This window comes from Ceratotherium simum, chromosome 37, assembly GCF_057802395.1.
Source record: "Ceratotherium simum simum isolate JZ-2026a chromosome 37, ASM5780239v1, whole genome shotgun sequence".
In the NCBI taxonomy this organism is placed as follows: Eukaryota; Metazoa; Chordata; class Mammalia; order Perissodactyla; family Rhinocerotidae; genus Ceratotherium; species Ceratotherium simum.
This window is the reverse complement of record NC_141936.1, coordinates 9,212,849-9,226,431: the sequence shown is the minus strand read 5'-3', so window position 1 is coordinate 9,226,431 and position 13,583 is coordinate 9,212,849. Positions and strand designations below refer to the sequence as shown.

The 13,583-nt window shown below is 42.4% G+C and overlaps 1 protein-coding gene across 5 annotated transcripts in view; it reads left to right on the top strand.

The window, feature by feature from the left end:
- DIS3L2 (DIS3 like 3'-5' exoribonuclease 2) overlaps positions 1-13,583 on the top strand; it is a 337,343-nt gene that overhangs the window by 128,657 nt on the left and 195,103 nt on the right. For all 5 annotated transcript variants that reach the window (XM_004427679.3, XM_087424689.1, XM_087424686.1 and 2 more), the window contains 2 exons: positions 3,509-3,609; positions 9,048-9,295. In XM_004427679.3, coding sequence (XP_004427736.1) covers positions 3,509-3,609; positions 9,048-9,295 — 349 coding nt within the window. The remainder of the gene's footprint in view (positions 1-3,508; positions 3,610-9,047; positions 9,296-13,583) is intronic.

Genomic DNA, 13,583 nt, shown 5'->3' with positions numbered 1-13,583 from the left:
CATCTATACATCCTTCAAACCCCAAGTCACTTCCTCAGTGAATTTTTCTTATTTCCTTAACAATGACAGCACATTACTTCTTACTTGAGCATGTAGCAGTGGAAGAGCTTCATGAACTTAGTAGTTGAACAGATTTGGGTTTGAATCTCTTCTCTGCAGCTTGGGCGGGAAAGTATAATATGGAAGTTCTCAGCACATAAATTGTGTTTAAAACCACAGCCCAGATCTCTTTTTCTGAGTTTCAGACCTTCATGTTGAACTGCGGACTCAGCATCGTCACTTGAAGGTTTCACAGGCCTCTTAAATAGAACCACCTTTGAAATAGAACTCTTGATTTCCTCCTCTAGTCTTTTCTGTGCCAGGAATGATGCCTCCATCAACCTAGCTGTAGATGTTGGAAAGCTGGAAATAACCCTTCACTTCTCATATCTAATAATCCTTAAACTCTCATATCTAATTACCACCAAAGTCTATTAGTTCAGCTCCAAAATATGTCTTAAATTGATCCTTTTAATTCCATCTCCAATGCCTGCATCATAGCATGATCCTCTCGTGTCTGGGCTACTGCAGTAGCTCTTAACTGGTCTCCCTACATCCCCTCTTATTGTTGTTTAGTGCCCTCAAGTCGATTTTGTCTCCTAGCCACCTGTACAGCAGAGTGGAACCCTGACTGGTCTTTTTGTGCCATCTTCTCACCTTCCATCACTATATCAGTCAGTGCTCTGATGCTGTTCATAGAGTTTTCATGGCCAGTTTTTTTGGAAGTGGGTGGCCAGGTCCTTCTTCCTAGTCTGTCTTAGTCTGGAAGCTCTGCTGAAACCTCTCCACTGTGGGTGACCCTGCTGGTATTTGAAATACCAGTGGCATAGCTTTCAGCATCACAGCAACACGCAGCCGCCACACTATGACATCCAACAGATGAGTGTTAGGGTTCCCTGACCAGGACACGAACCTGGGCTGTAGCAGTGACAGTGCTGAATCTTAACCACTAGACCACACAGGGCTGGCTGTATCCCTTCTTAGCCTGCTCTTATCTCCACCTCGGGCAAAGTCACTTTTTTGAACAAATCCTTAGCCAGCTTCCCATTGTATTTAAGTTTAAATTCAGGATTCTTAAATCCTAAGCGGTCCCACCTGACCTGACTCTTGTCTACCTCTCATTCTCATCTCTTGCCACACCCATTCTTGCTCACTGTGCTCGAGCCACATAGTCTTCTTTCTGTTCCTTGATTGTACCAAGAACTTCCTACCTCCGTCCCTTCCCAAGTGCCATTCCCCACACAGGGTCTCTTGTCCCCTTCTTCACTCCTGTACACACCATCCTCATGTCTCGGCTTAAATGTCACTTCCACACAGGGCCTTTCCCTGACCTCTTAATCTAAATCATGTGTTCTCTCCTAGTCCTCCTTGGAACTGTTCTTTCCTTCCTAGTATTCATCTTAGATTATTTATTGAATATCACTCTCACATTAAAGTATATGTTCCATAAGGACTGGGACTATATTTCTTTTATTCACCGCTGAATCTTCAGTGCCCATTGCTCAATAAATACACATGGAATAAATGAATAAATAAATGATCTTGTGATTAAACAATGCAGTAGATTCTCTCATTAAATTGACAACTTTACTATTCAGGGTGGCAAGACGTAGTTGTTGGAAACCTATTAAAGTGTTTCACCCTTCTAACCTGGCATTGTGTTTCTTCACATTCATTGAACATATCTGTGATGCTCACCTGCAGAGCTATAAACTTCAGTTTTAATTTATCAGAATGCGTCTTTGTCTGAACAAAGCCTTGTTCCTGCCAGGATTTCCTTATGAACAACACAGAACCTAAAAAGGTCATGCTCAGGTGTGATATCTGAAAATCATGATTGGGCCCACTTCCTGGCTTGCCCTCTTTCTTTGGATGCAACCTGGTGTAACTTTTGGAACAGAAGACTTGTTTGCTGTTGGGATGGAATCTAAAGCAACAATCATTTTAAGATGGAGCTATCGATGACCATCACAGAGAACTGCATGCCCAGGATTTGGGCTGCCATGGAAAAACCCTCACTACCCTGTCTTGATTGCCAGCTCCTGAGACCAAAAACTCAAAGGATATCGGATGTCTAGGTAGAGTGTACTTGTTCATGGTAATTTCAGCCTCCTAATCTTTCCTAAATTACCTTGTTCTGCAGAACACATTGGCAAGATATGTTATGGAACAAGTCAACAACTTGTGTGGTTTTTTTCTCCATAAGAGTATAAAAGATGTTGTTCTGGAAGCATCTGATGATTTTGGAATTCTGAACTATGGTCTAAAATAAAAGATGAATGTGGATGATGTCTCTCTTTTACTGATGGACGGGGTGATCAACAGTGGGAAAGTTTTCGTTTGTTTTCTCTTTTTGGAAAACAGAATTCTGCTTTCAGTGGACACTATGATAGATATATTTCAGCATAGATGAAAAAGCAAAGAGTTGATCATTCTTAAGCCCCAGTAGGTCAGATCATGTCAGTGTTTCCAGAGAACACCCAGAATGGTAAAATTTGGCTGTATGCTGAGCCTTTGCTAAGAGGCAGCCAGTCCTGAAAAGGATTTATTTATTTATTTTGGCCTTGGTAATGTCGAAATGATGATAAGTACAGGTCTCTCTTAGTTATCTGGAATGGGTCCCATATGAATTGGTTGTGACCCCTAGAATCCAGAAACTCTAGTATTGTTGGATAAGAATATTTTGTGGGGGAAATCTAATGTAACATGAACACGTGGAATAGTAAATGTCCAGAAGTGTGTAATTTGCTGCCTTTGTTCATGAGCGGTTTTAATACTTCTGGTACAGAGCCTAACTCCCTCTTTACTAGGGAGATGTTTCAGTTTCTTGGGTGAATTTTATAAGTTTTTTGAGAATGGAAATTAAACATTAAAAGACTTTAAGTACTTTACCCTTTATATAATATCACTAAGAAAAGCGAGGAAAATCAGAGTTGGCTTATTTATTTATTTAATAAATTTAATCTATTTTCCACTATGTTGTTTGTTATGGCTGGTACTAAAGTACTTTTAAAAGTTAATGTTTATTTTGATTTTGTTATATTTCAACAGATGCGCATCATAAATTAACCTATCTATTCTTCATTGTGAGCTGGGACAGTATTTAACATCTAGTTTTCTTTTGCATTTTGACACATAGGCTATTCAGTTTAATTCAACATAGTTTGATGCTCTCTGCTTGTATGATGCTTAGCATATGAATAATGTTAAACATAAAATGTGGCCAGCTGAGTGTGAGCATTACTACAAGTTGGTGATGTGATTGACCTGAGCCAAGTCACCTAACCACCGTGGGCCTGGGTTTCCTTTTCTGTAAAATGAGGATAAACAGTAAAAATGGGGTAAACAGTAAAAATGGGATAAACAGTATCCAAGAATCCTTGCAGCTCTGAACTGAAAAATCCCATGAGTCTGTAAGCGTAATAATATGCATCTAACTGATTCCTCCTCTTCTCTCTTTTTAATTTAGGAAAAGAGGATGCTGGTGCACCAGTTACAAAAGATGAGACCACCTCCATGGCACAGGACACAAGAGCTTTACCAGAGAAGTCACTGCAAAGATCGGCAAAGGTCATTGCCTACAGATTTTCTCCATTTGTCCAAATGGCTGTCACCTGAGCTACCTGTTGAAGGTCTCTTATGTGATTCAGTTAGGACCATAGTTGGTTAGTTAATCAGAAAAGTCAGTGGAAGCGGGGAATCATAAAAAGTGAATCTTTTTTTAACTTTAAATGTATACATATGTATTCATTGGCCTGTCTTTGGATGAAGGGCCAAGGCCTTTTCTATGAGTGTGGGTATGTTTATTGAAGTTTTGTATTATCTCTTTCTGCTTCAACCACATTTGTAATGTGACATCTGTGATTTCCAGTTTCGATTATTTAAAGTGGAGTGAGAATTTAGATACTGGTGAAGCAACATGAATATAGACTCCTGGATTTTTGCAGTTTTTTGCTCTAGTGTTTTTTTATTGTTGTCATGCCCATAGCTAATTCCAAAATAAGTTTTTAATAAGTCTTTTTAATTTTTATCCAAAGTATTTAATTAGTTATCACAGAAACAAAAACAATTGCTTTTGCATCCTGTTTTTGTTGTTTTGCATAGTTCAATTTTATTTTGGTTTATTTTTTGTGAGGAAGATTAGCCCTGAGCTAACATCCATTGCCAATCCTCCTCTTTTTGCTGAGGAAGACTGGCCCTGGGCTAACATCTGTGCCCATCTTCCTCCACTTTATATGGGACGCCACCACAGCATGGCTTGACAAGCGGTGCCTTGGTCCGCACCCGGGATCTGAACCTGTGAACCCCGGGCTGCCGAAGCGGAGCGCGTGAACTTAACCACTATGCCACAGGGCCAGCCCCTCAATTTTATTTTTTAATTATATATGCTAGTGGCATATTCAGATATGGGATCAAACACAGCTGACCCTAGCTATACAAATAGCTCGTGGTGGAAGAAGTGGTGCAAGGGCAAAGAATGAAGTGGCGTAATAGCATGAGGCTTCCTCTACCAGAGGCATCCATCAGCATGTTTAACGTGGGACTGCAGTATTGCCACTCAGTCTAGCAAGCTGGTTAGGAGAGTATCTCCTCCATATTGACATGAGGAATTTATAAATTATATTACATATATGTTACCCCCCCCTTTGCCCATCCAGTTATCTAGATCTTTATTTTAATAGGCATTTTGAATACTAACCATATACCAGGCAGCATGTTAGGTGTGGAAGATTATAATGCATGGAAAGCCTGTGGGCTGGATCTGGCTCACAAACTTGTGTTTTGTTTGACCTGTGCAGTATTTACAAGTTTTGACTTCACAGCTTACATTAAAAAAAAAATGAGAGCGTTCACCTAAGAAAATCAGACTTCTGGCTTCTCTTGATAAAACAAAACATCTGGCAACGTTGGGCCACGTTCTTTTTTTTTTTTTTTTTTTGTGAGGAAGATCAGCCCTGAGCTCTCATCCGTGCTAATCCTCCTCTTTTTGCTGAGGAAGACCGGCTCTGAGCTAACATCTATTGCCAATCCTCCTCCTTTTCTTTCCCCAAAGCCCCAGTAGATAGTTGTATGTCATAGCTGCACATCCTTCTAGTTGCTGTATGTGGGATGCGGCCTCAGCAAGGCTGGAGAAGCGGTGTGTCAGTGCGCACCCGGGATCCGAACCCGGGCCGCCAGTAGTGGAGCGCGCGCACTTAACCGCTAAGCCACAGGGCCGGCCCTGGGCCACATTCTTTTAAATGACTTTAGTCAGGGCTGAGTAGAGGCAACCCTCTGTAGATGGGACTTGTGTTCTGTAATTTGCTACTGCCCCCCAATGGTGCCCTCTCTCTTGCTGGTTTTATTTTGGGGGTGGGGGGTGGGTTTCTTAATGAATTTAATCTAAAATTACAAGGCAAAACAGTACTTATATGCGAAACTTATGCTATTGTAAAGTCATTTCTAGGACAACTAACGTGTGAATCATGAGTAATGTCAAGCTATTTTATACACTTCTTATGCTGTCAAATGTTAAAACAAGAAGCAAGGACTTCTGGTTCAGACAAGACGGCGTAGGCTTGTTTCTCAGTGCTCCTCCCCACTAGGTACAACTATAAACCCTGGAAAAAAACAAGAGATAACCAAAAGATAATTCTGAAAGGTGAAAAGAGGAAGGCAAACTAGTTAGGGGTTTCAAGACTAGAGGAACAACATAGCAGCAGGGGACTTTACAACCCCCCCCACCAACAAAAATGGACCCAGGCCCAGTGTTTCTGGATCCCAACCTAGCAATACAAGGTGGCCCAGGCAGACTTGTTCCTCACTTGTATCTAACAGAAGGCCCTCTGACAGCACCAGGCAATCCCAGCAGCACCTGCAAGAGGAGTTGACTGGGAGCCCCGCTGATGATAAGTGGCCAGGAGAAGGGCCCTGCTTTCCTGCCATCCCTGAGACTTTTCTCCCCTACCAAGAGACACTAGCATCTGGGTGGATCTGACACCGGGGATCCTGCCAAAGGAGTGGCCTACCCTCAGAAGCCTCTCTGTTCCTGTGGACCTGAGACTCCCCTTCCCCACCCAGAGACACCTGGCAGGCAGATGGTACTAGCAAGGGAGATCCTACCACAACAGGTGTGTGGTCCAGGAAACTTCCTTATCTTGGTGGGCCTGAGATACTCCTCTCCTACCCGGAGACGCTGGGCAGCCGAGTAGCCACCAGTAAAAGGGGTCCTAACAACAAAAATCCACCAACGGGAAGTTTCTTTGTCCCTGCATGGACATGGATTAGAATTTGTTTCTCATCCATGCTAGAGAGACCAGGTGGCCAGGCCTGAGGAAGTTCCTTCCACCCCCTCAGGCAGTACCAGCAGAGACCAGTGGGAATCCCAGTGGCACCATGTCAACCAAACGTATCAAAATAGCACTGCAAAGGCTCTGCAAATTAAATTGTCATTTTAACTACAGCCCACAAAAGTAGTCCAGGACCTGCATGCCAAACCTTGGCAGGGTGACTGCCTTCTAAAAGAAAAGATTTAAATAAGACCTTGAGTCTCCTATTGTATCTAGGTTACAATAGAAAATCACCACTTGAGTGATGAAAGACAGCTAAATGATGCCAATACCAAGATGTTGCAGTTATCTAACAATGATTTTACAACAGCCATCATAAATGTGCTTCAACAAGCAATTAAAAATTCTCTTGAAACAAAAAAGAAAATAGAAAACCTCAGTAAAGAAATAAAAGTTATAAAAAAAAGAACCAAATGGAACTTATAGAACTGAAAAATATAGTAACAGAAATAAAATACTTGCTGGAGGGGCTTGATAGTAAGTAGAGATGACTCAGCATAGAATTAGTTAACGTGGGCCGGCCCTGTGGCTTGGTGGTTAAGTGCGCGCTCTGCAATGCTGGTGGCCCGGGTTCGGATCCTGGGTGCGCATGAAGGCACCACTTCTCCGTCCATCCTGAGGCCGAGTCCCACGTACAGCAACTAGAAGGATGTGCAGCTATGACATACAACTATCTACTGGGGCTTTGGGGGGAAAAAAAAAACAAAAAAAAAACGAATTAGTTAACGTGAGGACAGATCAATAGAATTTACCCAATCTGAATGTAGAGAAAATAGACTGAAAAATATGAACAGAGCCTCAGGAAGTTGTGGGACAATAAAAAAGATTCAACGTTCAAATAACTGGAGTCCCCGAAGGAGAGGATCAAGAGAGTGGGGCTTAAAGAATAGATTGTGTTGAGTGGGACCAGGTGAAAAAAAACTTAGAGGTTTTGAGGTCCTATTAACAGTTGTGTAACGTTAGTGTGTAATGGTATCCATCTTGTATAATTGTAATTTTCTTTTTTTCTGGTGGACTCAATAGCTTGCATTTAATGTTAGAGAATATCAGTGGCTGAATTGCTCCAGAATTGAGGATTTTTAGGGTTGGTGCAGTGGAAGGACAAGAGGGGTGAGTCATTTGACGACACAGGTAAGAGGATTGAAGTGATGGAACTCGGTGTCTCTCGGAGGTAGGAAAGGATTCAAGGCTAAGTAGCTAACAGACAGAGAAAACAAGCAAGAGTCAAGGCACTAGTAGTCTTGATGTGGTGAAAAAGCCTGTGGAGGGGCACAGGAGAGGAAGAGAGCTGGACAATGGGTCAGTCTGAGGTGATCGGGATTGGACCACTTCCAGATGATACTGAGATGTGGCTATGAGGATGAGTTGCTGAAATCCAATGGAAGTGAAGGCCACCAGCATTGAAGAGATATAAGAACTGTAAGGAGAAGATGTTGGCTGAGTCATTCGCCTAGATGAAGGTGGGAGAGGCAGACTGTAAGCCAGGTATCGCAGAGTCACCAGGAGGTCAGTGGATGACAGTAACAAGAAGGGGACAGCCTGAACCATAAAAGGGTGCAGATATATGCATGACGCTAGAAGAGTAAATGGTTTAGATGTGATAGTGCAACACAGGAAAACATGGACACATCATTCAGGGGCTCTGTATGGGAGAAGGAGCAGTCTCTGCCCAGAGGGGCTGGAACAGACAGAGTCTTTCTGACAGGCAAGCCGAAAGTGGGCACAGCAGCTTGTTCAGAATAGAATGGTGTTTTCCAAGGAGGAAGGAAGAGTTAGGAAGAAAGTAGAGCATATAGTGGTGGGACTGAGATTAGAGAGAAGACAGGTGCCCCAAGGCACTTTCCTGTGGGGTAATAGCCAATAGCCTGGGGGAGAGGTGAGGTGCGCTCCCTGGTTTGGAGGTTCTAGGGAGGTAGGCTGAAACCCCATGTGGAGTCAGAGACATGAACAGGAGGAGCTGCCAGCTCAACAGCAGTCTGAACCTTTGCTCAGGGGCCTAAGTAGAATGTTGGCAGGTAATTCCAATGAAGGGGTGAAACTACAGACTGTCTACAGTGGCAGAAGGAAACAGTTTAGGAAGAATGACTTCCCAAGGTGGGTGAAGGAGAAGATTCACTTTCAAGAATGCTTCTCTCTTGGTGGACATAGCATGTACTTATAGTGGTGTGGTGGCCTGAATCTTCACCTGGTGAAATGAGAGATTGAGTTTAATCTTGGAAAGAAAGAGGGTTAAAAGATTTCAGCTTTTGAAGGCATAATAAAGAGCAGTTATTTATTTATGTTTAATAGCATTTTTTAAAAAGAAACTACTGTGTTCACGTGAGATACCGGTATAGTTCATGTGAGAAGAGTGTAATGCAGAACAAATGCGTGGAGCCATGCTTCCCTGATGGAGTCTTACATAGCTCCTAAAGACAGAGGTCTTGGTTATAAAAGCACTTTCGTCTAATTCATCCATGTATTGTGTAGTTTTTCCTTGGATATATGTGCTCAATGCATAAAATTGTTGCAATTTAAATGTAGATTACTTAGTCACAGAGCATCAGTGAGAGGCACTTCATTTGGACCTAGAAAAACTGCTGGATCAGCTAGTTGACCAGATAATATCCTCCTGACTTCTCTCAACTGTTATTTGGTCCTATATATAAACAGCATTCACTGTATCTTTGGTGTTTTCAGGTGGTTTACATCGTGGAGAAAAAACATTCTCGAGCAGCAACTGGCTTCCTCAAACTCTTGGCTGATAAGAACAGTGAACTGTTTAGGAAATATGCATTGTTTTCTCCCTCGGACCACCGAGTGCCTAGAATTTATGTGCCTCTCAAGGACTGTCCCCAGGACTTTGTGACGCGGCCTAAGGATTATGCCAACACGCTGTTCATCTGCCGCATCATGGACTGGAAGGAGGACAGCAATTTTGCCCTGGGGTAGGTGATATCTGGCAGGAAAACCCACAGATCTCAGATAGAACTCGGTTTAGGTGGCCTTTAGGTAAACTTTTTTGTGTATTTTAATTATTATTTCTTTATTAAAGCATGGGTACTTGGCATATTTTGGTCCTAGTTCTTAAGAAATTGCCCTTAGCTACTACCTCAATTGTTCACCTATAGATTCCTTGAATTGCCAGGCAAATCACCTTTTTTGTTTTTTGACATAAAATATAAGCACATTCTCAGCCTCTACTTAATTCCTGTTATGTTGTGAATCCCATTTGTACTTGTGAACTGGAAAGAATTCAGTGCATCAAACAATCAGACTCCTGCTTTCAGGTACTCGTGTTAAAATATGCAAAATTCCAGGCATGTTAAGAGAACCCCAGTTTCCCATGCTTTAACATATGAATAAGAAGATATGTTTGAATGATGTGCTTTTTGATATTGATCTTCAGAGGTTTCACTTATGGCGTTAAAAACTAAATTATACTGCTGTAGGCAGGAAAAGGGGACCATGTTTTTATGGAAGCTTCCAGAAACCAATCTAACTTAAACATAAATTATGTAGTCACAGGCATCATGGATAGCTACTTCATTTTGATCTGAAGAAACTGCTGGATCCGGCTGTTTGATCAAATTCTGTGCCTTTCTTCTTACCATTGGTATTCATTTTGAAAGAAGAACAATATTAAGTTTTAGCTGTATCTTTACCCCTTTATTATGGATGCTGTCTGGTTTATGCTTCACAGGAAATAAAAATAAAGGCATATAAGCTAGAAGAGAGTTTGTTCTGACATTTACTTGTTTTTTTTTTAATTTTTATTTATTTATTTATTTTTCCCCCAAAGCCCCAGTACATAGTTGTATGTTATAGCTGCACATCCTTCTAGTTGCTGTATGTGGGCCGTGGCCTCAGCATGGCCGGAGAAGCAGTGCGTCGGTGCGTGCCCAGGATCCCAACCCCGGGCCGCCAGCAGCAGAGTGCACGCACTTAACTGCTAAGCCACAGGGCCGACCCCTGACATTTACTTTTAATCCAATTTGGTGACTTGCTTGTTGGTCATCTAACTTGTACAGGATGGACCCTCCTGGGAATGTTCTGTGGGTATGAGTGCCAGCATTGAATGGATGGCCACAGTATGCCGCTTTTATCAGGTTTATTCTATACTTAGCCTCTTATGCCTAGCAAAGTAAGCCAAGTCAAATCTGTGTGTCATACCTAATGTGATTTAAGAAATGCTATCTTGTGCCCCTTTTTCAGTGATATGAAGATCAGTGTGATTTATATGATCTCAGAGCCGTCCAGGAACAGTTGCACTTTCTTTTTTGCTCTCAAGTGGTATGATTGCAATGTCATCATTTTTAAGCCTAACTCATTATCCAAAAGTGACGTCAACCCCTTGAGCCCTAAATAGTCCTTCTCAGAGGCTTGCCAGTTTCTCACCATCAACTCAAAAGGCCCGATAATAGCTGTGCCACCTGGTCCCTGTTGATTGTGCCTGCCACACTCTGCTTAGCAGTGAAAAGGAAAGACTTTCACATCAAAGCAGGAAATCCAGCCTTGTCTTTTATCTGCCCTTCTGTTGTATCCCATTGTGTGTACTTGATTGGACTGCCTCCTTAGTTTTCAAGTCGTAAGGGTGTAGTCAGGAAATCTTCATGGTGTGAGTTTCTCTTATTGCTTGAGAGGCCTGGCAGGTTCCTTTTTTACAGCTGAGCCATTACTTCATCAAGAACGCTTTTCTTGTGGGTAAAGTACAACAATAATCGAAAAAGGAGTCGGGCCTTTGAAGCAGCAAGGACATTTGCTGAATCTAAAGAAAGAATATTTAAAGATAATAACCATATATTAATCATGTACTTTACACAATAAAAAAATTTGAAGATTCTCATACTTAGGTGGAAAACTGCTAACTTTTTATCTACCTTACTATAAAGACATTAAAACTGTCTTTTGTGGAAGTATACCTTTTAAAATCTTTGTGAAAAAAATTTATCGTAAGAAATAGCATGTGGCAGGTTTTCACGATGAAGTTCTCAGATGACGTCTGTCTCTGAGGGGTGCAGGCTGCAGCTGTTGAGCGTGTTGGTGGTCGCCTTGCCCTTTTGTTCTGGCTATCAGTTACTGATCTTTAGGAACTGAGGTCACTGTTTTCTAGTCAGAACATGCTGTGCTATGACTGCCTGGGTTTGCTCTCTCATCTTTGTCAGGTTTTGACCAGGAGCGTGAAGGTAGTACTTGCTATGGGTATGAGTGTGTGTGGTTAGTTTCCACAGAAACTGTGGCTGAAAACCGAATTTAGCCAAGGTGGCTTCCTTCTGAAATTCTTCCCTGCCCCTACACTCTACTCTTAAAAGTACTGAACTTGGGGCCGGCTCGGTGGCGCGAGTGGTTAAGTGCGTGCGCTCCGCTGCAGCGGCCTGAGGTTCGCCAGTTCGGATCCCCCGCACGCACTGACGCACTGCTTGGCAAGCCATGCTGTGGCGGCGTCCCATATAAAGTGGAGGAAGATGGGCACGGATGTTAGCCCAGCGCCAGTCTTCCTCAGCAAAAATCGAGGAGTATTGGCAGATGTTAGCACAGGGCTGATCGCTTCACAAAAAAAAAAAAAAAAAAAGTACTGAACTTCTTCTGCCAATGTAATTGCTACTAATTATTCATGTCCAAAGTCATTTACTTCTTTTGTAATTAAATTCAGTTTATGAGACAGGCGTTGATCAATTGTGTGTCAGTTACTAGGCTGTATTATGTGAGACATACAAAGGTAAACAAGCTATGGTTTCTTTCTCTTTTTTTTTTATGGTTTCTTTATGCAAGGAAATTATAGCCTAATGCAGAAGGACTTGTACATAAATGTTATAGGATTAATTTGATTCTAAGAAATGGAATCCTACTTGAGCAAATTTAAATAAACGTGGGGATTTATATATGAAACTGGTGGTTCTCCTAAAACCCAGGGCAGGAAATGGAGGCAGGTCTCCTGAGGAACTCATAACTAACAAGGCAGCAAAGGAATCACAGTTTCTCCCAACCACCCTGACCAGCCTAGCCACCACATGGTGTGTTTTCTCTGCCCCTTTCTGCATGTGAGCTGTATTTATTCTGCTTCTCTCTACACAGTGGCCGTCTACCTGCTCAATAGCATTCAAGGCCCCAAAATGGCACTGCAAGTCCCCTGCAGGTCACGTACTGAAGTCTAGATTACAGCATAGAATTTCTAGGTTAGAAAATCTTATTGGTCTAGCTTGAAACAGTTATTTGCCCTGGTCAGTAGTTTTAACCAGAGGTAGAGGTCCCAGGTCCCACGACCCACTGCCCAATTAGCAGGGACTGTGGGACTCGACTCTCTGGGAAGGAGTGTGGATAAAGCAGGTAGATCGAATGGCCTGTCTCTTTGAGCTCTAACTGTAGTACAGAGCAGAATGGTGCAAGTTCTTCCATAGGAATAAAATAATTTTCTGGAATTTTAGAGGAAGTGGGTGAAAGGGGAAATCCAGGATCGTTTCTTGGAGAACGGAAGCCTCTTTGCTAAAAGATCACTCTGACAGAGAGTGCAGAGTGGATGAGTAGGGCCATGACTGGAAGCAAGCAGTCATAATAGGTCTTTGCAGTAAGACAGAGGGGATGGGGACAAGAGGAGTGAAAAGATTCAGGGGAGATGAAGAAGGTAGTTCTCCCAGACATGATGACCACCTGGCAACGGGGCATGAAGGAGGACAAAATCTTGGATAAACTTGCAGACTTCCGACTTGGGTGATTGGGTAGATGATGATGGCATTTAACCACAAATCACTGAGAGCAACCTCGGCTCCTGCCGTTCCCTTCACTTATGCCTCATTGCTTGCCGTTTCCCAAGCTGACTATGTTTGTTCATAGCTCCAAACTTTCGCACACTGTACTTCCTCTCCCAGCAGTGGCTTTCTCCTCTCCCCAGGGTTTTTTTGGTGAAATACTCAGTTTTAAACTTAACTCAGTTGTCCACTAGAAAAATGTTCCCTGACTATGAATCCTCCCTCCTGGGTGCTCCCGTAGTTTCTAAAATACCATAATACGTTAATTATCATAGCTCTTGTCTGTTTGTATTGTAATTACTTATGTAAATTATTTATTTGGCCATGAGCTCCTTTAGGACAAGGATGCTCAGTGAATGTTTGCTGGCTGGTCAGATGGGTAGATGAAAATGATTTGAGAACCCCAAGATCTTCAACCAGGTTGACTAGGAAGATGTTGCACCATAAATCAAGCTAGAAAACGCAGGAGAAGGAGTTTGGAATAGAAAGT